At 43.7% G+C, this 27,522-nt stretch overlaps 2 protein-coding genes across 2 annotated transcripts; one reads left to right on the forward strand and one right to left on the reverse strand.

The window, feature by feature from the left end:
- Nucleotides 1-457: 457 nt before the first annotated feature.
- Nucleotides 458-2,545, reverse strand: TEX38 (testis expressed 38). Its single transcript, XM_054037664.1, has 2 exons — nt 2,530-2,545; nt 458-969 (listed from the first exon to the last, which is right to left on the reverse strand). The coding sequence occupies exons 1-2, from the start codon at nt 2,543-2,545 to the stop codon at nt 458-460; spliced, it is 528 nt and encodes a 175-aa protein (XP_053893639.1).
- A 2,041-nt stretch (nt 2,546-4,586) lies between these two features.
- Nucleotides 4,587-27,522, forward strand: ATPAF1 (ATP synthase mitochondrial F1 complex assembly factor 1). The gene is made up of 9 exons (XM_054037663.1): nt 4,587-4,826; nt 6,938-7,046; nt 9,038-9,088; nt 9,806-9,868; nt 11,219-11,269; nt 14,209-14,256; nt 17,954-18,049; nt 22,550-22,657; nt 26,276-27,522. Exons 1-9 carry the CDS (start codon nt 4,597-4,599, stop codon nt 26,468-26,470), a joined length of 951 nt encoding a protein of 316 aa, XP_053893638.1. The 5' UTR covers nt 4,587-4,596; the 3' UTR covers nt 26,471-27,522.

Raw genomic sequence — 27,522 nt, forward strand, 5'->3', positions numbered from 1 at the left:
AGAAAAGAGGGAAGGGTCTGCCGCACAGTAAATTGCTGGGGTAAGCTCTCAGTTGCTTATTTTGATACACTGCTTTGGTCAGGGGCCTGGACATGAAAATAAGAGAAGGTGCATTCTATACTCGTCAGAATGATGTGAAGATGCAAAGCAAACTGCCAAGCGGGGCAAATGGCTTCTGTGGAGATTTCATGAGGAATCAAATAGCCAGTTTAATCCTAACTGGAGATTTACATATAGGAAGTTGAAATTGGGGTTGTTCAGGTTTAATTCCCTCAAAGGCGGAAATATCTCTACTGCAGTCCCTACATGTCTTGTGAGTAACAAAGAAAACCCATTTAAGGGGCCTTTGAAAGTATTCTGGTGACAGTAGCTTGTTTTATTTGACTTTAAGAAGTTTTCTCTGTTTTATTTTGGTTTCCATCCCAAATGATGCAGTCCACTGTGGGTCTGACATGAGTTATATCTCACAAGCAGAGTTGCTGTTACTGAGGTGGCATCTCCCATTTCCTGACTTCGTTACATTAGGAAGAGAGCTGAATGGAACAGTCCTTGATGGAGTGGCTGAAAAAGGATAAGAGGTTGAATGATGGAGCAGCGGTGGCAGGCTGGAGGGTGAACGAGCCCATGGCAGTTCCTGAAACACCAGTTTGTATGAACCCACACCTGTGAGGGAAGGGAAGAAAGCTCCATCCCTGCCTGTGTTGTTCTGTCTGTCAAAGCTTTTGCCATTTTGTTTTGGGCTGGTCCTGGACTCGGGAGTGCATACCTCTGCTTTAATCCCATAATGAGCTCTCTTGTTAGCCCAGTGAACTACTGCATTGGGGAAGAATGTTTCGCTCCTCATCAGCTCAACCCAGGCTTTTGCACGTTGCTCCCGCTGGACGACTTTCTTCCAGTGAAAGAAAAACATGCTACTGAATATCAAGATGTAACATAGCCCTAGGCTCGCAAAGTAGAGAGGCAGCCAACCTGAAAAGCAAGAGCAGAGGGTAAGCTCTTTGGTGCTCTATTAATGCATTTGTGCAGCATCGAGCACGATAGGAGACTTAAGTTTGATTAGGGCCTTTTTGGAGCTATCCTATTATAAATGACACTAAGTGGTCAGTCATTTGATTATTTTTTTAACCCACTTCCATTAAATATAGGAGAGAATTTCCCCCTCTTTCCCTTTCTATCTTTTAGTAGCTGCACCTGTTTTGTATGTGTGGATCTTGGTGCTTGAGGCTAGGGTTCAAGTAACATCGGAGTGTTAATTATTCTAAAAATATAATCTGACTAGGGTCCATTTGAGTGAACCTAAACTGCAGCTTTAAAACATGTATGCAATTGCCCTGCACAAATGAGCACCCGTTGAAACTGGTGTAACCCCCTGTCTGGACATTCTTTCTTTGGCTTAAACTGTTCCTTATTGACTTAAGCTAAGTGTCCACGCAGCCTTTTTTGCAATGGTTTTACTAAATGTGTTTTAAGTAACACCTTTAGTTAAACCAATCCAACTCTGTATTTAGACTTTCCCCTGGCTATCTAGAAATCCAGGTTCAAATCCCAGAAGTGCCAGTTTAGACGGACCATGCAGTTGGTGTAAAAGTCTTGAGGAAATCTTTTTAAAAAATAAAGACCTGTCTACTCTGTGTATACTTGTAGAAATGTAGACCTGGAAGGGACCTCAAGAAGTCACCAGTCCATCTGCCCTGCCCATGAGGCAGGGCCAAGTAAACCCAGACCGTTGCAGACAGGTGTTCTTAAAAACCTCCAGTGACGGGATCCACATGTTAAAGGCCATGTGGTATCTTGGGTAAGGGAAAGGCCTGGTCTCTGGGTCAAAAATCTACCCTGTTGCCCAAAAGTAGCAAGGCTGTTACTATGTGAAGTACTTGGGGATCCTTCAGGAAGAAATGTAATGTCAGCACATGCTATTCTAGTAAAGGCACCAGGGAAACTATTTGTCTAATTGAAAGAGCTGCTTTCAGTCTGTGGGGGCATAAACAGTGCATAGCCAGCAGCAAGGAGACACAAAGAGTGGGATCTGGTTGATGGGTGTTATCACCAGGCAAGTAAAGAGGGCCAATTATGAGCTGGGTGCAGGAATTACAGAGTGAACTTCTGGCATGTGTTATGAGGAGTTCCAGTTAAATGAACATACTGGGTCCTTCGTGCCTTAAAACCTATGGCTGTGGTGTTACCAAAAAGCCTTTTGAACATAGCAAATCTATCTGCAGTCCATAATTAAAGCTAATAAAATTTATAGCTGTTAAAGAATCTAGATTGAAATATTGCCTCTTCAGACAATCACTTGCTAATGTCACCTTCCAAATTTCTGGGGAACGGGCATTTCTTAAAACTTGTCACAAGATAGCAGCAAGATTCCATTTAACCGTAAGTAGTAGTCTGCAGGATGGGTGAGTGATCTCATTTGCTAGCCCATTTCACTTACACAATATTATTATTTGAGGTTTCAGAAAAAAGAACATCTTAAGGAGGTAATAGAAAATTGATGACTAGTTTTCCGATGGTAAATATGGTACTCACTGCTGGGGATAATCATTGATTACCTACAACGTGCTCTTCAAAGAGGTGTGGGTAATAATCCCAGGGCTGTGTTGGTTGGTTGGAGCGGGGAGGAAAGGAGGGAGTTTGAAGGCACAAACACACTGAGATTACAGCCGATGCCTTTGATGTAACAGAACTGCCGCAGTTGAGCATTCTAGGTCTCACAATGAAACAATGGTTGCTGCTGCAGCTGCATCAGCAGGAACTAGAACATCAGCCTGGGGTGTTCAGGGCACTCCTGGGGCTGTGGGCCTCAATATCTGGTGGCATAAAATAAACCCATGTTGGGGCTGTTGGAAATATCTCTTTAAAGGGCATGGAGCTGATACTAGAAGTGTGAATAAAGCTACATCTACACTAGAGACTTTACAGCAGCACAGATGTATCGCTGCCGCTGCGCCACTCTAAGGTCTCCCGTGTAGCCGCTCCATGCCAACAGGCAAGAGCTCTCCTGTCAGTATAAATAAAGCACCCCCAACGAGCGGCGGTAGCCATGTCAGTGGGAGAGCGTCTCCCACCAACATAGTGCTGTCCATACGGGCTGGTGCTTCTCTCGGTGTACTTTATGTTGATCGGGGTGTGTGTTTTCACATTTGACCAACAGAAGTTTTATCAACAAAATGATAGTGTAGACAAAGCCTTACTCTATGCAAAGACAGAAACTCCTCCAGCTAACACCGAAGCCAGAGGCTGATCTATCACTGTATACACAGCAGAGACTTGGGGTGGTATGGTCATAGGCTTGGCAGGATTTGATTGTTGTATCTACAGTATATAATTCTGATAGATATCAATGTTTATTTTTAAGCATTTTTTATTTTTATCAATTTAAATTTTCACAGTTAAGGGAAAGGAAGGGGGAGAAAATTATTTAATGACAGTAGCTGTTGAGATTCTAAAAGTTAAAGCTTTTAAAACACAAACTACCAACAGCGCATATCAAAATATACAAAGTAAATATCCTTACATCAATCTCTAATAAGTTCTAAAGCAGCATTTTTCCTTACTTTACTTGTCTGTACAATTCAATTGTTATGGAAATATTTTTTGTGGATTTGTGGGTGGGTTTGGGTGAAACTGATGTTCATGGCCAGTTACCAGTGATGATAATCTAACCTTCCAAGCCTACTTACTCAGCATGCCCCCCACCATACACAGACTTATCCTGGCAGAAGCCTCTGGCTTTTTACTGATCATACAGCCAGGAGCCTTTACAGCTGAATCTTACAGCCTGGCCTAACTCTGTAGTTTTCAGTGGGGGGGGGGGGGAAGAGATTTTTCAGTCCCCCCCCCAAATCACTTGATCACAGATTCACTGTGTGTACTTGGTGAGCGATAGCAGTGGTTCTCAACTTTTCCAGACTACTGTACCCTTTTTCCGAGTCTGATTTATCTTATGGTGTCGTCTCTCTCCCACCCCACCCACCCCCGTTTAACCTCACTTAAAAACTGATTGCTCACAAAATCAGACACAACATAATACAAAAGTGTCACCGCGCACCGTTACTGAAAAATTACTAACTTTTTCTTTTTACCCTATAATTATAAAATAAAGCCATGGGAGTATAAATATTGTGCTTTCATTTCAGTGTATAGTATACAGCGTAGTATAAACAAGTCCGGGTCTGTATGAAATTTTAGTTTGTACTGACGTCGCTAGTCCTTCTTATGCCGCCTGTTGTAAAACTAGGCAACTATTTAGCTGGGTTGATGTACCCCCAGGAAGGCCTCTGCGTACCCCCAGAGGAACAGGTACCCCTGGTTGAGAACCAGTGGGTAATAGGATAGTCATGAAGCAGGAGGGACTTACACAGCCCCTTGTGCCCTGCACCCACCCAGCATCCAGATGAGGCCCCATAGCCACCTCCTAGAGCCACTCAACTCTTGGGTGCCTGAGCTCTGGGCTCCCCATGTGCTGTAGAATACAGAGCTCTACCGCCTAATCCCTCCCCCACCGCCACCCGCCCCTTCCGGAACCTGTGTTGCCCGGAACGCTGGTGCGGGCAGCGCGGCGGAGCCGGCGGGGGTTGGAGGCGGACCCGCTCTATGTGGGGGGCCCCAGGGGAGCCGATGGCGGGGGCTCTGCAGCAGGTGTCCGGCCTGTACCGGGGGGCGCTGGCGGTGCGCAGCCGGGCCGTGCTGCGGCCCCTGGGCCTGCTCTCCCCGCAGGCCCGGCTGCTGGCGGTGCCGCGGGGCCCGGCCGGGGGGGGCGAGCCCGGCCTGGAGGAGAACCCCTTCTACGGGAGGTACCGGGACAAGATCCAGGCGCTGCGCAGGTGCGGGGGCCGCGCGGGGGGGGGAGGCATCCCTGCGGGTCGCTGAGGGGGGAGGGTTCTGCCGAGGGGGGGCACCCCTGGGGGATGGGGGTCGCTGAGGGGGGGGGTTCTGCCGAGGGGGGTACCCCTGGGGGATGGGGGTCGCTGAGGGGGGGGTTCTGCCGAGGGGGGTACCCCTGGGGGATGGGGGTCGCTGAGGGGGGGGTTCTGCCGAGGGGGGTACCCCTGGGGGATGGGGGTCGCTGAGGGGGGGGGTTCTGCCGAGGGGGGGCACCCCTGGGGGATGGGGGTCGCTGAGGGGGGGGTTCTGCCGAGGGGGGTACCCCTGGGGGATGGGGGTCGCTGAGGGGGGGGGTTCTGCCGAGGGGGGACACCCCTGGGGGATGGGGCTCGCTGAGGGGGGGGTTCTGCCGAGGGGGGTACCCCTGGGGGATGGGGGTCAGTGGGATGAAGGGAGCCGCCCAGGAGCGCACCCCTGGGGGATGGGGGTCGCTGAGGGGGAGGGGTCTGCCGAGGGGGTCACCCCTGGGGGATGGGGGTCGCTGAGGGGGAGGGGTCTGCCGAGGGGGGGCACCCCCGAGGGATGGGGGTCGCTGAGGGGGAGGGTTCCGCCGAGGGGGCCACCCCTGAGGGATGGGGGGTTGCTGGGGACACCCCAGGGGCCCGTTGAGGGGAGAGGACACTCCTGGGGGATGGGGAGTTGCCAGGGGTGGAGACACCCCTGGGAGTTGGGGCTGGAGTCCTCCGGCATTGGGGTTCTGGCAGCATTGGGAGCAGGGGTAATGGCACACAGGGGGAGCTGGTGCTTGGTGGGACTTGGGGTTCAGGGGTTCTGGGAGAGGTCCAGAGTTTGGGTCTCCTGGAAGCAGATGGAGCCTTCAGAGTTTGGGGGGCAGTGGGGCTTGGGGCTTTGATGGGAATGGGGCACTGCAGGGGGAGCTGGGGAGCGGTAACTGGGACCCTCCAGAACATAGCCTGGGACATGGTTTTCTCAAAGTTCTAGATATTACAGTGAGGTGGAGGGCATGTAAATACCTAGTAGATAGAGGTTGCCATTGACATAAGGGGGCTTTAGGGAGAAGTTGTAACAATAGGGAGGGATATTTGGCTGGGAGGCGGGGTACTTTATTATGTAATGCATAAAGGGGTGGGTGGGAATTCTTGATTTTACATTTTTTCAGGAAAGTGTTACAAGGGGGTGGGGAGTGGGTCTCGAAAATCACCAAAAACATGTGTTGCGTGGTTTATGGACAGTCCCAAACCCCAAATCTATCATGCCTCTGTCATTTGATGCTGTCATTTGACATAAGAACGGCCATACTGGTTCAAACCAAGGGTCCATCTTGCTTAGTATCCTGTCTTCCGACAGTGGCTAATGCCAGGTGCCCCAGAGGGAATGAACAGAACAGGTAATCATCCAGTGATCCATGCCCTGTCGTTCATTCCCAGCTTCTGGCAAACAGAGGCTAGGGACACCATCCCTGTCTATCCTGGCTAATAGCCATTGATGGACCTATCTTCCATGAATTTATCTAGTTCTTTTTTGACATGTTCAAGTAAGTTACTGGAAAGCTCTAGTATAGTTTATGCCTGTGATTTGACCTTGGTTCTGACTATTATAAGTATAGCTGTGCATAGCACCTGGGTTCTAGCCCTGTGTCCTTGATCTGGTTGAATGAACATTTTTTGTCTGAAATTACTTGTTCTACTGCTGTGCTGTAGAATGCCCGGGGCTGTGTCTCTATAAAAAATAAGCTGTGTTTGAAGCCAAATTCAGTCTTAAAATACAGCCACACAACTCTCAATTTGGACTACGAGGGCTGCATGTATTTATCTGTGGGTATCATTGGCAGCAATGTGATCAATTTAACAGTAAATAGATTTGCCTCCTCTACTAGAAAATAGCGCCCTGCACGGCTACAAAATTTGTATCCACATCCAATCCAGGGTCCACAAACAGGATCCGCTGATATAAAGCGGATATCTGCAGATTTGCAGGGCTCTAACTAGAAACGCAGAGAATAGAAAACTGTCCTGTGGAAAGTCAAGTTTTAAAATGCCAGAACAGTAGTAGCCACTCAAAAGTAGTAATAGTCTCCGTTTTGTTTCAGATCCAATCCAGGTGTGTTTGAATCCCGCATGGAGAAACGAAGTGAAGTGAAAAAGCAGCCAGTGGGACATTCCAAGCAAATGGAATTTATCAGATATATGGATGAAAAGGCAAGACCAATTGTTAACTTCATTCAGTATTGTGTTAAAATTAGCTTCAGAATGTCATCTTTTACAACTGTAATCCTGGACTGGGAATTACTGTCTGGAATTAAAAATGTTCCTGTTTGCTATTTATATGGTGCCTGAAAGTACAAGGCTCACTGCAAATATGCAAGACAGGTGCTTGCTCCAAATGGTGATATTGCTGTTAGTAAATGCTGTGTTTGAATCTTATTCAAAGTGTTTGTGATAAGTTCCAGATCCATGAGGTCCAACTCGGTTGACATATTCTCTCACCTTCATTCTCTTTTTATGAATGAAACAAACAATTGAATAGTGTTGGATCTGGAATGGGCTTTTATAGGTCCCCTCTGACGTTTCCCAACTCGATGCTGAACAATTAATAAAATGGAGTGATTAAGCAGTTGATTATTAATTAGAAAATCAATATGCTACATTAAATTACTCCTATTATTGATGTTTATTTGTCCTCATCCAGTATTTTATCTACGTTAATTGCATTTTAAGCATCTTTACTTCTTACTCCCTTCCAGAGACACTGCTATAATGTTGCAGGGACACCATCTTCTGGTGGGCATGAAGACTAATGCAGAGTTAACTTTTCTACAGTGTTTTTCTTTGTGTGAAGTATCAGTGCACCACTTACCCAGTCTAGACTGGTGTATTGATGGTATTGCCTTCAAGTGCACTGCCAGGGTTACAGGACTAACCTTTAAATTACCTTTTAAAAAGAAAACCACTTACGATCCTGAAAAAAACTTCTCTTCCAGCCAAATTAGGCCTGAAACATTGTTTAAATACTGACTGCTCCACCAGATGACCCACCACCAATCACCACATGTAGGGTGCTGAAATTGTGCTCATTCACGCATTGGGTGCATCACATTAGGACTTTACATTTTTACAAGTTTGAGTTGTGTGGACGTGTACAGGCGTTCAGGTCTGAGAACTGTGGAAATCATCAGCTGCTTGATTAAGAGGCTGGAGGGACTGATCTGTGAGGAAAGATAAAGGCCCCAAGTAGGATGTATGTCAGTAGTCCTGTTAAAGTCAATGAGGCCATGTCTGCTCAAATACCTTGCTGGGTCAGCTCATAAAAAAACTACATATAGCTTGGCTAGGCAGAGACTAAAGGAAGACTTAACTTCCTATAAATATTTGAAGTTGTAAACACCAAGAAGGGAGAGGAATTAGGGGTATAACCAGGAGTAAGGGGATGAGCAAAGTAAACTTGAGGCTCTGTAATAGGAAGCATTTTCAGTTTTATCTGAACAATTTCCAAGGTCTTTTTTTATACTGGTAAATGACCCATTGCTGCCAATAGTTGGTCGCAACAATTTCTCCAGGTTCATTTTCACCACTGTTACAGTAAGCATGATTTGAAATCCAGTTTTACTAGATCTGGAATATACTTGCTTGCTTTAAAGGTGTTGAAACTAGTTTTGGCCTGTCCACACCAGTAGTTAAACAATTTTCTGCACCAGGTAAAGTGGAGACGGTTGTTGACAAAACCAGAAAGCAGTCTGCTGTGAACAGTGTGTAGACAAGGGCCATGAGAAGTGCTGAAATCTCCATTGTTTGAGGCTCTTTAAAAGAGACAAGGTTTGGAAGCAATGGGCAATCCTTCATTATCTACGAGGGTGGGCATGGTGTCTTAACAGAGATTTCCTTCTCTAATTTCTGTTCTTGTTTATTTGTAATACCCCCATGTGCCTCAAGAACAGAGCAGAGGAACAATGCAGTGGGTATGACCTTCTCATGTTGAAGAAAACCTGTAGGTCTAATTGTAGGCCTTGTCAATGCCCCTTTAACAACCAAGGTTACGAACTACATAGGTATGTCCTTTGGTTTCTTCACTTCCACTCACAGGGCACGTGCTCGAAAGGTTTTGTCAGTGGACATATTATGCTTGCCGGATAAGGCAGTATAAATAACATGAAAACAAACGTAAAACTTTAAAGGCTTATTTTTAATTTTAGGCAGAAGCCTTGGGCACAAAGGCATCAAAGGAAGGATTCACAAAAGGCAAGGTAAGGTAAAATGGACCTCCATGTCTGGCTATGGCGTGCCTGTGAATCAAGCATGGAGATGAATTTTAAACACTGCATTATCCTTACGCCGGTTGTTGTGTGGGATGCAAGAATCCGAAATTCCTTGTATTGTATCTCATTTTAGGATTGTTTTTGAGTACTGAGGTAGTCTTGAAGTCTTAAAATCCCAGAGTAGTTCCTATCCTTGTCTCTGTGAAATATTGGAAGTCTGTGCTATTCTGGGAATCAGTTTGAATGCACACAGAAATTGATACAACAAGTTAAGCTCCCTTTAGAGCTTATTGAGGCCTCTCCTGGTTCCATCAGAGGAGATGCTGCAGAGGGACTATTCATATTTCAGTGCTAGCAATCTCCTTGTTTAAAATTGTGAAATCTACTGACCGAGCACATGCAGGTAATGGTTGAAAGGAAAAAGGTCACAACACATATTACAAGCACATGGGTCTTGTTGCGGATAATTCCTGGAACCAAAATTTACCATGTATCCTTATGGACTCTGTTTCTCAGCTCAGTATATATTTCCTTTTCTTTTCATTGTAGGGCTACCTTATGATTTATCATTTTTTTGACAATTAAGTGTGCCAGGGTATGGTTTAAATGAGATGTCATTTCTGAACTTTCTGCAGCCTGGATTTGTCCTGTGTAACGTACCAGTGAATTGTCTTCCTTTTGAATTCTTTGTGCTTTCTGTTGCAGACCCTTGATTCAGTACTTAATGTTGAAATGGTGAAAGAGAAAACACCAGAGGAAATAAAACAGGTGATACATTTACATGGAAATTTTATAATTAAATGTTAAGCATCATTCTGGAATTCACTTAGTATTCTATGTGTGAGGTTGGAATGCGTACTAAGAAGAATTGTGAAAATAAAGGCATCTCTTTCAGACAAACATTTAAAAAAAAAAAATTAAATAGAAACAAAAATAAAAGTTGTCTCGGGGTTAGGTAACGTGACATGGAACCTTTCACCTTTGGGTAGATGAGCAGTTCATATCTCGACCTGATCAGTCAACAGTTACCTTCCGTGCAACTGGCAGCGTCCCAACAATTGGATAAGTGTGGCGACCGAATTGCCTGCTCACCAGCTGCAGTCAGAGTCGAAGCACCTTGATGGGGCATCTTGCAGGAAGCTAATGTTGCCTGTACTGCACGTATTCTGCAGTTCTTCCGAAGAACTGAAGCCCTCTGGCTGTCAATCTGGTGCCTTTCACTAGCACTAACAACGCTTAGGGGGAGGGGAGGGAAGTGAATTTTTATTAAAAACAGTGAGATTAAAGGTTGTTTCCCTGGTACAGTTGTGGGCATTGCACTGAGATTTATTTTCCTCTTTTTGTCTTTTTAAAAATCTGCTTCCATTCTACATCTCTGAAACAGCCAAACTCAAGCAGAGTTTTTCTGTTTGCTCATCAGATTGTGAGGCAATGGTGTATAAGAGGATACATTGTGTACACATAGGTCTCTGGGGCTACACCACACTTCAAGATTTTGTATGTTAAAGGCCCTTCTGAAGATTCTGATTAAGTATCAAGGATTATAGGGAGGCAGTGTTATCTAGCAGTTAGAAAAGAGTTTTGAGAGTCTGGATTGTATTTCTGTCACTGACTTTATTAGTGACTTTGGGCTGGTTGTATAAATCACTTTCCCTGTATGCATAATGAAAAGAATTTTATCAAATGCTTTGAAATTCTCAGAAGCAAAGCACTATGCAAATACAGAGAATCATAAAAAATACAAGTACTGTCTTCTGATGGGAAGGATCTTGTACATGGCTTACTTAGAAATAATCTTTTGCTTGTGTGCTGTGTTTGTGAAAAGTCACATGGTCTGAAGCATTTCTCACCATTACTACACTGTGGGCCACCAAATCTGACCCCATTGTTTACGACAGTTGTCTGGCTGAAATATGCATATGCATTTGATACTAGTAGTCTCGGAACATAATATATGAGATAATAGCTTTCAAAAATATATGGAAAAATGGCCCCTGCCCTGATGTACTTGCAAACGAAGTTTAGTTGATAAATGAATACTTTTAAAGGTGTTTAATTTTAAATGCTAGATGCTTGTTTGTGGTGTTAATCATATTTGGCTTCCCTCCTTTCTTACAGATCTGGAAGCAGTATTTTTCTGCAAAAGATACAGTTTATGCAGTTATTCCTGTAAGTAGTTACCTTAACAAAATGTACACCCTGGAGGTCAGCCCAAAAAGCTTTGCAATACAAGCTTCCGTTCCACTAGGTGTCTGTTGCTTGTAACAACAATCACTTAATGAAAGTAAAGTTTCTAAACCCAGTCTCCTTCCTAGGCTGACCAGCCATAATTCTGCATGTAAGATCAGTAATTTGAAAGTCAAGCTTCTTAGGCTTCCATTGACCTCAGTGGTCTTTGTGTATCTTAAGTGCATAGTCTTCATACTTTCCCAATTGTTGACTTTCAGAATCACTAATGCCTGTGGTGTCAATCCTTTCTGCAGCACTGGGATCAAACCCAGATCTCTCACGTAGCAGTGTGGAGCAGTGGTCTGTTAGACCAGAATAGTTCTGGCTGAAATTTTCCTAAACAGTTTATCCATTTCCAAGAATGAGTCTAGGGGAAAATGCATGGTTTTTCCCATGTTAAATTCTGGCGACCTTTTCTCTAGTGCCGCATGCTTTGGAGTGAGGACATGAAAATTGGTAGTAAGGTGGCTTTTGTGTCCAGGGTGAGCTTTGTGTGTCCCTAAGGAAATCTGCCCAAATTTGGTCAAATCCTTGTTTCAAAGCAGGGCAGATCAAAGTGCACTCTGGAAGTTCTCACGTGTGGCAGCTGGATCCGTTTGGACAGTTGGTGTGTGGAAGGCTGCTGCAGGGTAGATTTATACCTCCACAGTCTTAGACAATCCCAACTTTTCAGTGGCACCCCATGAGCAGCCTCTCCCAACTCGTTCAGCCTCCCCCTGCTTTTCATTTCTAGGCCCTTGGTCTGGAAATGGCTTATTGTTCAGTTTAAACTCTCTTCCTGTCACTGCTATAAACCTGGCTGTTGTGTTTGGGGGGCGGGGGGTAGGGAAACTCCTTATCTGAGCCAGTGTTTTCCCTTTCCTGCTTGGTTTCTTTAACAATCCCTTTTGATGTAACTCCATAGCAAGGAACCCACCATAAACGAACACAGAGACATGTATCATATTCATAAAATATAATGTAGATAGTTCTCAGTTCATCATAGCTAAGGCTACAGTTTAGTCATGGAGGTCATGGCAAAAGTCACTTCCATGACTTCTTCGACTTCAGCTGTCAGCAGCTTGAGGCGGGGGCTGCAGCCAGAGCCGTGCACCCCTGCCCCATGGCTTGCAGTGGGGGCTGCTGCCCGGCCCCCTGCTCCATGGCCAGGGCTGCAGCAGGGGCCTTGCACTCCCCTCACAGCTTTCCAGGACCATCACCACTCCCTCCCACGGCGGCAGCCAGGGCTGTGCTGGGGTTACAGCTGGGGACTGTGTGCAGCTGCAGGCCACTTTGAAGTGGGGGCTGTGTGCCCCCCCCGTGGCTGCTGCCGCTGGAGCCAGAGCTGTGCCCCACCCCCCCCATGGCGGGGGGCTCGGTCTGTCAGCCCCCCTCACCCCACCATGGGACTCCTGCTGTCATTTCCCCTCTACCTAGCCCTGCCCCCCGGTTATCTTTAGTAAAGTCATGGACAGGTCCCGGGCTCCCATGAATTTTTGTTTATTGTCCATGACCTGTCCATGACTTTTACTAAAAATAACCGAGACAAAATCTTAACTTTAATTGTAGCTGCTCATTCATTGAGCACCGTCCATCCTGTGTAATGGATGAGGCAGAGGTCCTGTGGAAAAAATCGTTTATGATCCTGTAATGAAAGACTGGATCATGCATATGTGCAAGGGGGTCAAATTAAGGTTGCACAAGCAGCTTGAATTCTGGCATTTCCTAACTTTTGAGTGCTTGACTTTGCAACCTTCATGTCCTTTTAACATAATGTTTGTGGGTAATATAAAATATATATACTTCAAGAGATTGCTGCTATTGGCAATAAGATGTGTCTCCAATTAAAGCTAAGTTGATCTCAGAAGAGGTTGTGGATGTTTCTGCTCTCTGAGCTGTGGCGCAAACGTAGTATAAACCAGATCTTGTATAAGTAGGGGAGCAATGCATGGTGCATGTTGTTGTTTAGGGAAGCAACTGCATTTCAATAGCCTGCAGTTTTAGTTGGCTGGATGCTGAATTATCGCTGTACAATGTTCAAAAGGAAGCTAAGAGCTTCATAGTTAGAGCCCTGCAAATCCGTGGATATCCGCTTTATATCCATGCACCATTTTTGCGGATCACAGGTGGATGTGGATCCAAATTTTATATCTAAAGCCCTGCAAATCTGCGGATATCTGCTTGATATCTGCAGATCGGATGCGGATACAAATTTTGTGTCCGCGCAGAGCTCTATTCATAGTACAGTTGAACAGCACCTTTCTCCTGCCCTGAAGATTTTATAATCTAGATTAGCATATGACACAACAAAGGGGCAAAGAAAACAGCAGGGAGGGGGATATTGGGGAACACTTGAACCAAATTATATGGTTATGCAGCATGGTGGAACTCACATATTTCTGGGGATCAATATAACTTAATAAGATAAATATGATGTACGACTTACTTGAATGATAATCTGGCTTGTACTGTAATAAAGAGCAGAAGAGAATCTATAATGTATGTTCCTGTGGGTCAGCAACCTGCTTGTTTGCTTGTGTATAAAGCACCACCATGTATTTCAGTGGAACTATATTGGGGGGGGGGGGGGTGGTATAATTCTGAGGTGTAGACATTTTTCAAGATATAAAAGCTTTGAATTCCAAGAGTTTGTTACTGGCTTCCAGGGACTGCATTGTCTAGAAGGGGTGCTGATGATACTTTCCATTTGCTCATTTCTGTAAACGTTACCAATTAAGGCAGCCAAACTGTTGCTTAATTGTTAATATTTACATATTTGAGACCGACTGTATATGCAGGTTGAACCTGATAAAGGTTAATGGAGTGACTGAGTGATAACTGTGTATCCATTATTTTTATGTTGTGAAAGTGAATTAAATGATCTTGTTTTATCTCCAAAGGCAGAGACGTTCGATTTAATGTGGAAGCGGGCCCAGAATTGTCCATCAGTAAGTGTGATATATACTGCATGCATATTCAGCTTTAATGGATCTCTTCTAGAGAGAAGTTAGAGTAGAAGTTTATAAACTTTTGACCTTTTGTTATTCAGATTAATTGTCGTAACTTGATTGGTAAAAGCCATTTGATCACGTATTTTAACAGTCAGTTAAAGGCAGCAGGCTGTCAAACATTTCAGTATGGGCATAACAGGTAAGGAGTTCTACAACCAGGCAGTCTCCCAAGCTTAGTTTTATAGAGAGATTTAGCTACATGCCTCAAATTCACCGTACTAGGTGTCATGTGGTTAAATCATCTGCATGCCGCTCTGCGGAGAAGCTAGCCTTGTATGCCAGCTTTATTGACACTACTGCATAACTATCCCTCTTGTTTATGCTGCTTACTAGATTTCCTTGCTTTATTAGCCTTATGGCTAAATGCTTGATTGAAGTTAGTGGGGGTCTTTCCATTGAGTGCAGCTAGCGTTGTGGCAGGCCTGATGTGTTAAATACATTCACTCTACGATGGACCAAATCCCTTCCATTCACAAAGCCCAGTTCACGGCTGCTGGATGGGGAATGGAATCCTGCCTCACAAGCCACAGCACCTGTGGAGCTGTTCACAGGTGTAACAGCTTCTGTCCCGCTGCATGTCTTACTACTCTCCCTGCAGATGGCAAGTTCGCCCTGTGGATCTGCATCTTTGCAGTTTTAGTCCCCCCTCTACTGGATTGCTCCCGACCCCTCCTCACACTGCTGCTGAAGGGGGTGCACAGGGTATGACCCATGCCCCAAACTCCATGCTGAAGAGCCATGTTGCGACAAATAGAATGTTGTTTTGCCCTTTGGCTGACATGATTTGCCCCCATGTCCTACAGCACTATTTTTAGTAATGGAGGAGGCAGTTAGAGCAAGGGACTGGAAACCAGGATTCTTGGGTTTTGTCCACAGCTGAATCCCTGACACATATAAGCTCATGCAAGACTCTTAAGCTCTGTTTCCCTACCTGTACAATAAGGATACTCAGGTAGCAAGGTTGTTGTGGGTTAATTAATGTTAATTAAAGCAATGTGATATCCTTGGATGGAAATTAAGCTGTGTAAATGCTTACTAGTATTAATACAATTTATACTCTGGTGTTACTTGTGTCAGTGAATCATCCTGAGATATAGGTTGTGTGAAAGATGTTCAGGACAGAATTGTATTGTTATAAATTGCAAAAGTTACTAACGTTGCACTGAAGTTAATTTTAGTTCCATTAAGGAACGCTGTCTTGTAATTCTGGGCTTGTATTCAGGTGTGTAGCTAGGACCTTTTGTTTGAAACATGTGACTGTTTGACCGTGTGTTGGTTGTTTGAAAAGTGTGAATTGGGAGTGTTTTGTTCCAGGGGGGCCTTGAGTGTTTGATTGGAGAGAAAGCTTTGAGCTGGGCCAACTGCTTCAAGTCAGCAGCCTTATAAAAAAGCTGCCAGTTGGAGGACCTGGCTGAGGACTGACTGGCTAAGTAGCAGTTCTGCAGAAAATGATCTGGGGATTACAGTGGACGAGAAGCTGGATTATGAGTCATCAATGTGACCTTGTTGCCAAGAAGGTTAATGGCATATTGGGCTGCATTCGTTGGAGCATTGCCAGATCGAGGGAAGTGAATATTCCCCTCTATTAGGCACTGGTGAGGCCACATCTGGAGTATTGCATCGAGTTTTGTGCCCCCCACTACAGAAGGGATGTGAACAAATTGGAGAGAGTCCAGCGGAGGGCAACAAAAATGATTAGGGGGCTGGGGCACATGACTTACGAGGAGAGGCTGAGGGAACTGGGGTTATTTAGTTTGCAGAAGAGAAGAGTGAGGGGGGATTTGATAACAGCCTTCAACTATTTGAAGGAGTGTTCCAAAGAGGATGGAGCTCGGCTGTTCTCAGTGGTGGCAGATGACAGAACAAGAAGCAATGGTCTCAAGTTGCAGTAGAAGAGGTCTAGGTTGGATATTAGAAAAAACTATTTGAATAGGAGGGTGGTGAAGCACTGGAATGGGTTACCTAGGGAGGTGGTGAAATCTCCATCCTTAGAGGTTTTTAAGGTCAGGCTTGACAAAGCCCTGGCTGGGATGATTTAGTTGGGTTGGTCCTGCTTTGAGCGGGGATTGGACTAGATGACCTCCTGAGGTCTCTTCCAACCCTAATATTCTATGATTCTATGACCTTTGTGGTAAATATCAATTATCTTCATTACATACAAGATGGTGCTTCCTGTGTGATGACAACCCAGAGGCTAAACATGTGGGGGTGCTCAGCATAGTTGTTTCCAGAAATGAAATGAATGCCCAAGCTATGGAACAGTTGTTTACAGCCTGAGTGTGTTGGTACCTTATGCACTGCTGTTCAAAGACTACCTGTGCAAGGGAGTGTGCTGTTGCTTAGGAGAGATTAAGCTGGGGGGGGGGAAGGAACAGAACAACAAAAAAGAGTAAGAAGATTATCTGACTGCATTTCCCCACATGCTGGGTTAATAGTATTGTTTTCCATTGTAAAGTACATGCCTTTACAGTAATTTGTACAATGAAGCATGGCCTAGCATAGTCCCAGTTTGCATAGGCAGCAGTGAAATGCTTCATGCGTAGCTAGATTCTGGAAGAGGAATATTCTTGTGGTTTTGACAGGAAGAGACTGCACCAACTTGATTCACTAGTAAGTGAGTTCTATTTAATTTACTGAGAGTAAGGTCAAATGTATTTGGCCTTCTACAGTGAAGGCTATCAAGAGTTTGGGAAATAACTTACACTTGTCTGTGTTTTGCTGCAGAGAGAACCCCGTGCATCAGCACATGGTCTGGTGTCTCACTTCTCTTTCAGGTCCCATGTAGTCCTTTCTCTTTGTGTGTGATAGTGTTATAGATGCAACGCCAGAGCCTATGAAGCCAAATAGACCAGAAATCTCCAGAGATAAGTTGCTTTCAAGCTGCGGTGGGACAGAGTTAGAAAAACTAAACTAGTGTGAAAGCCGTTCGCCTCTCCGCGTCCCTAACTCACCTTTTGTGACTTTAATCCCTCATTGCAGCATCTGGGGAGAAGGGCAAGAATGTCGGGCGTGCGAGGCCACCGTCTCATTGTATCGTACTGTTCACTGTCCGGTTTTAAGTGTCTCACAACGCTGTTACCAAACATCCTCCATGAGTCCCTCCCATGACAGTGAATCAAGCGATTCTGAGAACACAGTAAAGTTTAGGGTCATGATTCTTTTAAATCTGAGCTTCTAAAACGATCTACTAGGAGATGTAAGGCTGGTGTGTTGTCTGCCTGGAAGATGGATGCCTGCTCTCTCCACAAAGCAGGTAGTACATAGGAAACAGCAGGGCAGACTTCCCTACGCTGCCCTGCCAGTAACGCTCAACCCAAGCCTTTGTGTGTTTTCCTGGGAGACGCCAGCAGGAGGTAGGCAGTAGGGAATGGCTCTAGCAGCTCCCTTTCAGTGTGGTGTGTAGCTACACACCACAACATGGGCACAGCCTACTTTTCACGGCAGCGTGTGGCTACACGTCCCCTGCACTCCACCCCCAGCGTAGAAAAGCCGTAAGCTCTGTCTCAATAACCAACTCCCGGCTGTGACTCCTAACAGGGTTGCCGGTTAGGTCCCATTTTGTGCAGTGGGGATGCTCATTTACTCTGACGTGGGCTGGGAGCACATATAACGCTGACTGTCTTTTTCTTTGCAGTTCCTGTGTGCTTTGCCAAGGAAAGAAGGCTATGAGTTTTTTGTGGGGCAGTGGTCAGGGACAGAGCTGCACTTCACCGCGCTTATAAACATTCAGGTGGGTGTATTTTAGTGTGTTACTCTCCAGGGTTAGGTTTGAAACTCCAGCTGTATTAGACTCTGAGTGACATCTAGAGGTAGATGTATCTTTAAACAAAACTACAAAACCCTGCCTAGCGGAATCATTCCATAAAATACCATGCAAACTATTGCCTGGTTTCCTCCAGCTCCATGTAATGCAGCATTTATAGAGCTGGTGCATGACTTTAAATGAGGCATTCTAGTTCTGAGATAATGTATTTCTTCTTGGTGTTGTAAATGAAAGAGGTTGTAAATGTCTCAGAAGTTTGTTGGGCCCTAACTGTTTTTATTCCATTTGATTTGCCATACTAGATCAAACAACTTGTCTATCTGCTCTGGTGTTCTGCAGCCTTATCCTACCTGTTCATAGTCTGTCTACTCAATTAAGCAAGGTTTCCTTTCACACACCCACCAGCAATCAGTTTATGCATGACGTATTTGACCGCTCTTCTCTTAGCCTGTGCATATGAGTCCAGAAAACCATCCCAACCTTTTAAAAATCCATGCATGGGATTTTTCTCTGACTTGCAAGTTACAGTTCCACATGCTTCAGTCTTCAGATTCGGCAGGCTCAGACAGGCTCAGTACATGGACGGGAGACTCCAAGATTCAATCTGTGACATTCATTCCTCTGAGTCAGAACTTGATAATCCCTTGTTCGTTGCCTCCCACAAGCTTTCTTTAACTTCATCTATTAGCAAAACACCCCTGAGACCCAGTGTGCTAAGACGCCTCACTCTTCCTTCAAGTCTTTTCTGGAGTTGCTTCTTTTTCATTGGTTTTCCAGTTTGGCTTTTCCCTACACCACGCCTGCCATCTTGCCTTATTTTGTTCCCTTTAACCTTTGAAATATTTTAATAAATAAGTTAGTTTAAAAAGTGTGGGGAGAACCAAGGGGCCAATAATGTACTTAACGTAAGCTTCTCTCGGGTCCGTTGCATTTTATTATCACTCACTGACCTTTGTCTAGCTTAGATTGTAAACTCCTCAACACGGAGGACAATATTGGGTTTGTGAGTAAAGCACCAGGCACTCTTATGGCGGTACAGCAATAATAATGATAATCCCTAGCTCTGAGATAGCGCTTTTCATCAGTAGATCTGGAAGCACTTTACAAAGGAGGTCAGAATCATTATCTCCATGCTGCAGGATGGTAGTGCACTGCTGGAAGTGCCATATTTTCAGACTTGAAACCAAAGAGCTGACAGTTTATGGCCACTAAACATTCCTTGGTACATCTTGCAAGAATAGAGAAGCTAATCCTGATTGGTCATTCAGATGCTGACACTATAAATGGCCTCTCCATTTTTAATTGGATAAGGTATTCCCTTCCAATTCTCCACTGAAGTAGAGTGATGTGTGCTGTAAAACAGTTGATGTGGTTGACCCCAGAGGAAGCTTCATTTCTTTAGCGGATGAAATGTTTCCTGTATGTGGTTTCTAAATAGTTGTGGGATCCTTGGGCATGAAACGTGCTATACAAATGTAAAATTGAATGATTATGTTTTGACCATTTGCAGCATTGGATTCCGTAAATTCATCACGTACAACATAAAGTAGTACCATAGACGTGGAAATTGTCACTGTCATTGTTTTTCCAATTTTGGCACTATGCCTTTGACCCTCAAGTAATAAAAATGTTGCCAATTCTGATGACTCCATGGTGAAGTTTATAAATTTGATGAAATAGATATGTGTACCCTTCAGTGGTATCATATAATTTAATACAGAAGATATTAAGCAGTTCTCTAGTATGTCCTTGGTTCTGTATTTACTGTCTTATGAAAATGTTTGAGTCATAAATAAAATGTCTACAAAGACCTTGGCTTCTAACCCCTCTATGATTTAATTTTGTTGTATACCAGTATAGTTATTCTTGTTCCTTTTAGACAGGCTTTCTAATTTCTCTTTTCTACAATTAGTTTGACACCTATATATCGTGTAGTTAAATTATTATCTAGAATAACCCCTTTCTAACACAAAAGGTATTGTCCCCAACGTGAGGTAAGTCTATTTTGGACTTCATTGTGACACATAAAGATGAATGAATCACTGGACTGGAAGCTGGTCGTTGCCTAGGGACCAGTGATCATGACTTGATTACATTCAATGTGGGCAAACAAAGGAAAATCCCAGCCAGTAATATATATAACTTGGTGCTTTAAAAGGGCTAATTCTCCAAAGATGAGGCAAATTATCAGAGAAATTGATTGAGGGGAAAATTTAGACAGAAAAATATGAATGAAAATTGAGAGTTATTTAAGAAGAGTTTATTAGGTAGCCAAAAAGCCATGATTCCACAATCAATAAAATGAACATTTTTGCCTTAAAGCCAATCCTGGGTCAGTGGTGAAGTGAAGGCAGCAATCAGAAATAAAAAGGCAATATATAACTAATAGAAAACGGGCGGGTGCGGGGGGGGGGAGATAGCAGTCAATATATATTAGAAAGTCTGAAGGATAGAAAATTGATCAGGGAAGCTAAAAACATCAGAGAAAAATGGCTGGCAGGGCTAAGGACAATGAGAAGGAGGTTTTAAGCATGTTAGGAACAAAAGAAATCACAGCAATGGGATAGGCCCATTACTAGATGTAGATGGTAAAACTGTTAATGGTGCAGAAAAGACAGAAGTGCTCATTAAATATTTCTGGTCTGTATTTGTAAAGAAGCAGGATAATGTACTCCTATCACATGAGGATGATGAAGTACTTTCTAGTCCATTCGTGACTGAGGATGTTACATCTGCTAGGGATACATATTTTTCAATCAGCAGGCCCAGATAACTTGCACCCAAGAGTAGTGAAAAAGCTGGCCAATGAGATCTCTAGTCCTCTGATGTTAATTTTTAATAAAGCTTGGAATACCCGGGAAATTCAGAAGACTGGGAGAGGGCTAATGTTGTGCCACATTCCAAAAGGGCAAGAGGGATGATCAGGTGTCAACCTCAGGCAAACTAATGGAAAAGCTGTTACGGGATCCAATCAATTAAGAATTAAAGGATGGGAAGATAATTACTGCCAGTCAACATGGTTGTATGGAAAATAGGTCTTGTCACACACGCCCTATTTCATTCTTTGAGGAGATGCCAAGTGTGGTTGATAATGATAACTTAGTAGATGTAACAGACTTAGACTTTTGTAAGGCATTTGACTTGCTACCCCACGACAGTCTGATTTAAAAATGAGCACCATACAGTATCAGTAAGGCACACGTTACCTGGGTTAAGATCTGGCTGACTGCAAATCTCAAAAAGTGGTTTTTAGTGGGGAATCGGCATCAAATGAAGATGTTTTTAGTGGGGCTCCGAAGGGAGCAGTTCTAGGCCTGACGTTTTCATCAGTGGTCTAGAAGTAAATCTAAAATCACTGCTGATAAAATTTGCAGATGACACGCAGATTGGGAGAGCGATAAATAATGAGGAGAGGGTAGTCATACAGAGCCATTTGGTAAGCTGGACCCATTCAAACAAATATCTTTAATACTGCTAGTTGCAAAGAGCTATATCTAGGAACAGTGAATACAGGCCATATCTACAGAATGGGGACTGTGTTTGGAAAGCAGTGACCTGAAAAGGATGTAGGGGTCATAGTGGACAAACAATTCACCATGAGTTCCCAGTGCGATGCTGTGGCAAAAGGGGCTGATGAGATCCTTGGATGTGTAAACGAGAGTAGTGAGGAGGCGTGCAGGGAAAGGATTGAAACCAAGCCTGAGTAAGGGAATGGGGTCCACGTTTTAAAAAGGATGTTGAAAAATTGGAGAGGAGGCAGAAGAGAGAGAGAAAAATGATTCAGGGGCTGGAGAAAATGCCTCACCGTGAGTGATTTAAAGAGCTCAATCTGTTTAGCTAAACAGAAGGAAAATTGAGAGATGACTTGAATACAGGATATGCAGGCTTTCACAGGGAGAAAATACCAGGTACTACCAGGCTCTTTAATTTAGTTGAGGAAGGCAGAACACAAACCAATGGCTAGAAGCTGAAGCCAGCAAATTCAAATGATATACGAGGCACACGTTTTTATCAGTGAGAGTGATGAACCGTAGAAACAAACTACCAAGGAAAGTGGTGGATTCTTCATCTCTTGCTGTCTGCAGATCAGGACAGGAGACCTTTCTGGAAGTTATGCTGTAGCTGAACCCAAGTTATTAGGCTCAATACAGGGGTAACTGGGTGAGATTTCATGGTCTCTGCTATACAGGAGGTCAGATTAGATGATCTAATAGTCTCTTCTGGCCTTAAAAACTCTGAATCTGTGACTTATTGTTGGCTACAGACACACAGAACCGCAAATAATTGACTCTTAATTAAAACAGCCTCTCCTTGACCTTGCTAGGAGGACAGTGGGGAGACTCTGAATGAGTGAGTCTATGCATGCAATTAATATTCAGATTCTTTATTAGCAGACTATTAAATATGCAGTAAATCTAGAGTTTTTCTAGGGCACTGTTTAAGAAGTCTCTCTCTCATCTCCTGCAGACCCGAGGTGAAACTGCCGCTAGCCAGTTGATCTTGTACCATTATCCTGAACTCCAAAAGGAAAAGGGAATAGTGCTAATGACAGCCGAAATGGACTCCAATTTCCTGGTAAGAGAATCCCATATTGTTTCCTTAGTGTTCTACTAAGCTCTGATACTCCTGGCGTTTCTTTAAAAGCAATTAAAAGCTAAGTCTTGTAAAGCCACACTGAACAGAAAGATCAGGTGATTTTCTGAATGAGAAGCACTGTTCTTCTTCTATCCTTCACCTAAAGCGATTAGGTTAAAGAAATCTACAGCTATCCATTGAATAACCAACCTAGAGAAAGGCAGAAAGATTCCCAAAGCCTGCAGACTGGGTGTCTAGTGATTGTAGTTTATGCCACATCTAATTTCCCCCCCTCCCCCCACTCCGTTCTTGACGTTAGCATAATTCAGAAGGATAATTTAGAAAAGTGCAGAATTTTGGAGCCTCCGTTTCTCTTTTTTTAGGGAAGGGGATTTAAAGAATAATAATAAAAAGTTACAGAGGGTCCTGTGGCACTTTTGAGACTAACAGAAGTATTGGGAGCATAAGCTTTCGTGGGTAAGAACCTCACTTCTTCAGATGCAAGATGCAATAAAAAGTTGGCACTTCCCAGCAATGTTAAAACACACTTTTTTAAAATTAACACAGATGGACAAATTTTTAAGCCTGCATTGGATTTTCCTTGTGCCTTCCCGTATCTCCCCTGAGTGCGGATGTACTGCCACTTGGATAGCTCTCATAGTACATGTAATGAGCTTACGGGACTCATGTTGCCAATCACATGAATAGCATGCGTGCAGAATGTTTTATTAGAGGGTGGGCTGTTAAAGGGCGAGAGTTTAAGGTTGTTTCATGTTGTTTGGAACAATCTGCGGAAAGAAGTGATGGATTCTCTATCTCATGAAGTGTTCAGATCAATATTGGATGCCTTTCTGATAGATGTACTTTAGTCAAACATAGTTATTGGATTCAGCGCTGGGGTAACTGAATGAAATTCTGTGGTCTGTGCTCTGCAGGATGTCAGACTAAATAATCTAATGGTCCCTTCTGGTCTTAAAATCTATGACTGTAGATACCTGAACTCTGCTGGCAAAACACATTGTGACATTTTACCACAGTGCACATTTTCTTTTCCTCCGATATTTGTTGATTTTCAGTCACCCCAATGTTCTGTTATTGACACATTTCCAATTTTAACTCCATTACCAAAGTTTTGTCTGTGAATTATATTATATAGAAGTATATTATATCTTAATACTAGAGCGAGGCAAATTCTCAAAATAAAAACCTTTCAGTGAATGTTTGTATGAATTTTTAAGCAAAGTTGTTTCCTCTCTCTCTGCTTTCTGTAATGTTTCTATAAACTAATTTTACATCCTCATTCCACTGTCTTTACTCGTGAACAGGATGCCCTGCTGCTGTTTATTTTTTCTTGTAAATGTCCTCTCTTGAACACTTCACAATCTCTTCATTAGCATTTTGCTCACTATACAAACAGGCACCCATTGTAAGACATACAATACCCACTACACACATAACAGACGTTTATCTCTCTGTCTGGTTATCTCTTGCTATGAAAGGAACCTGTCGGGGACGCGTCACATCCTGGTTACCTGCCTTAAGAACATAATTTTCATTATAGACATAGATCTCCTTAAATATTATCCGTACACACATTTCACAGTGATTATGATGTCCAATGGGTTATCGGATTTCGGTAAAGACCTCACATGCCACCCTTTAGTGAATTATTATGCAGACATCTGAAACGGGATCACTGTAAAACTCTGTGTGCCTCCTGTGTCCTCTGTCTGTTGGCACCAAGAAGATCCCGGGTCACAAATATTCATAGAAAAAAGGGTGGAAATTGGAGAATATTCAAGGAAAATGGATTTTTAATTCAGAAACCATGCTGTGGGCAACATAAATAAATAGGGGTTTGGAACGGCTGCCATATGAGGAGAGATTAAGACTGGGACTTTTCAGCTTGGAAAAGAGACAACTAAGGGGGGATATGATAGAGGTTTATAAAAACATGACTGGTGTGGAGAAAGTAAATAAGAAAGTGTTATTTACTCCTTCTCATAACACAAGAACTAGGGGTCACCAAATGAAATTAATAGGCAGCAGATTTAAAACAAACAAAAGGAAGTATTTTTTCACACAATGCACAGTCAACCTGTGGAACTCCTTGCCAGAGGAAGTTGTGAAGGCCAAGACCAAAAAAGGGTTAAAAAAAGAACTAGATAAATTAATGGAGGATAAGTCCATCAATGGCTATTAGGATGGACAGGGATGGTGTCTCTAGCCTCTGTTTACCAGAAGCTGGGAATGGGCAACGGGATGGATCACTTGATGATTCCCTGTTCTGTTCATTCCCTCTGGGGCACCTGGCATTGGCCACTGTTGGAAGACAGGATACTGGGCTAGATGGACCTTTGGCCTGACCCAGTGTGGCCTTAATTACGGGTTAAGCTTGATTGTTAGTTACTCATCCAGTCAGGAAACTGAGGCATGTGACCCCGAAGTCCAATCAAAATCAACCAGCACAGCTTGGCTATTGGATATTCGTGAATAACTGCTCCCAAGCGGAACATTTTGAATAATTTTCTATGATTAATAAAATTGAGAAAATTCCGGTCTCTTTCTCTTACAGTTTCCAAACCGGTGAAATTGGTTGTTCTCTTTGGGCATGCCTGCACACGGAATTGAACCACTCTAGCTTATATCTGTCTAGTTAAAGCGGTACTTTAGCGTGGGTGCAGTTATGCCAATGTAAAGGTTCCTTACGCCAGTATCGCTTACTCCCATATGGGAAGGGGAATAAGTAGGGAGGCCACTTGTCTGGCTTTGAACCAGACAGCCCTCATTTGGGGTGGGTTGTCCTATTCTAGCATTGAGACAAAACCAGACATGGTTTTGTCTGGTATTGGATGGGGACACCATCTTTAAGAGCGTGCCACTCCACCCTCTCTCGTGTGACCTTGAATGCACTGTGCGGGGTGACCTTCCACACACCGGGCATGCGAGATCATGGTGGGCAGGCAGGTCTATACCATTCCCTGAAGTACCTGAATGTCTGGCTGACTGAATGGCCACCTTAGGAATAAGCCATACCAGTATAAAGCACTTTTATACCAGTATAACTCTGTCCGCATTAGGGGTTGTACTGGTATAACTATATCCATAAAATAAAATCTCACCCCTAACTGACAGACTTTTATATGGCTATAAAAACTGTGTTGCCCAGAACTTTGAGTTCTTTGCCTAGCTGTGTTTAATACAGAGTATTACTGAAAAACTTTTACCGAGGAAGTCTGACAAGGAGTGGAGCGGAAAGTTAAGGAGAACATATTCAGAGTCTTGGAGGGAGCGGAGTATGAGAGGGGTGGTGGAGCAGTGGTTCCTGAAATGCAGAGCTATAAGGAGATCAAGTTAGTAGGAACAGCACAGAGGTAAGTAGGTCAGTGAGAAGATGGATCAGGCTTGTGGGGAGCTTTGAAAAACTCCAACTTTGAATAGAGTTAGGAGCTGAGCGGGAAGCTCGCTAAGGTAACAGAAGCGGACTGAAGAGGGATCTGTTTGCAGCTTTTCAGTAACCGCAGAGCTTTTTTGAAAGGGGAACTTACTTTAATGTCAGAATTGCTGCTTTTGCTATTTTGATACGTTCTTTTTTTCTTTTTTTCTTTAACCTTACAGAATGTCTCTGAAGCTCAGTGCATAGCCAATCAGGTGCAGCTTTTCTATGCGACGGATCGTCCAGAGACCTATGGACTAGTGGAGACCTTCAACCACAGACCTAATGAGTTTAAGTACATGGCAGTTATAGCAGAGCTTGAGCAGAGCGGACTTGGAAGAGAACTGAGACCTAGATGGGACTCTGACAAAGCCTAGTGTCTGATTTACACAGCATCTGGGCCAGACGCAACTGAAATTGCTCATTGGAAAGGGTCCTTGACACAGGAGTTTTTTTAACTGAGGGCAAACTCCAGTTTTTATATGGGGCCTGTTTGCTACAGAGTTGGTCTGGACAAAAGAAAGATTCGGGGAGTGATATTCACCCCTGACTTTTTGTATCGGTGCAAGGAAATATGGCAGCCAAACTAGGACCGAATGGGAACGACGCACCTTAACCCAACCTCATCAAAACAACTCTTTCAATACCTTATGCCTGAGCGCAGTATTCCTTTTGAAACGATAAATCAAATGAGAGAAGAGGGGCTACTTACGGGAATATGTCAGCCACTGGAGAGAGAGAACAAAGGATGTTTGTGTTCAGTAAAAGCTATTTGGAAGTTGCCCTCCACTATAACTGCATGGGTCAGTGCGTTTTATCTTGTATGAAGATTATAAATTCCCCTCTTTCATCCAGCAGTGAAAAGATAATGCAGTTGATGATCTAAGACAGGCTCCTCTTTGTTGATTAACGTGTGGGATTCCCTACATGGATGCATGCTTTGCTTTCTATGCTAGTGCAGTTATGGCCAAAAAACACTCAGCTGAGTTAGATTTGGCTCTGGGAATGTCAGGTTTTTTAATTGAGACATGAACTTCATTCCGGTGCCCAGCTGTTAGGTCACTGTATTGGGGATCATTTCACCAATGACAGGATGTGATAACAGGGTTTTCTTTTTGCATATTGGGCTTTCTAAAGTCCAGCAGATAATTAAATTGTTTTAGAGATCATACTAGTTTGTCGGATATCATCTAGACAGCCAGCTCTTAAACACGTCCGCATTTGAAAGGGGTAAAATAGAGCTCTTTATCATTTGGGAAAAACAATGTATACAACGTTAAAAATGGTTGGGAATAGAGAGCTTTGTAATTCTGTTCAGGATTACCATGGGATAACTCGTATGCACTGGAGTGAATGTATCGCACATGATACAACCGAGCAGCAATTAAAGTGAGTCTGCCTTAATAAACCTTGGTGATCTCTGGTGAAA

This window comes from Malaclemys terrapin, chromosome 8 (genome assembly GCF_027887155.1).
Source record: "Malaclemys terrapin pileata isolate rMalTer1 chromosome 8, rMalTer1.hap1, whole genome shotgun sequence".
NCBI lineage: Eukaryota > Metazoa > Chordata > Testudines > Emydidae > Malaclemys > Malaclemys terrapin.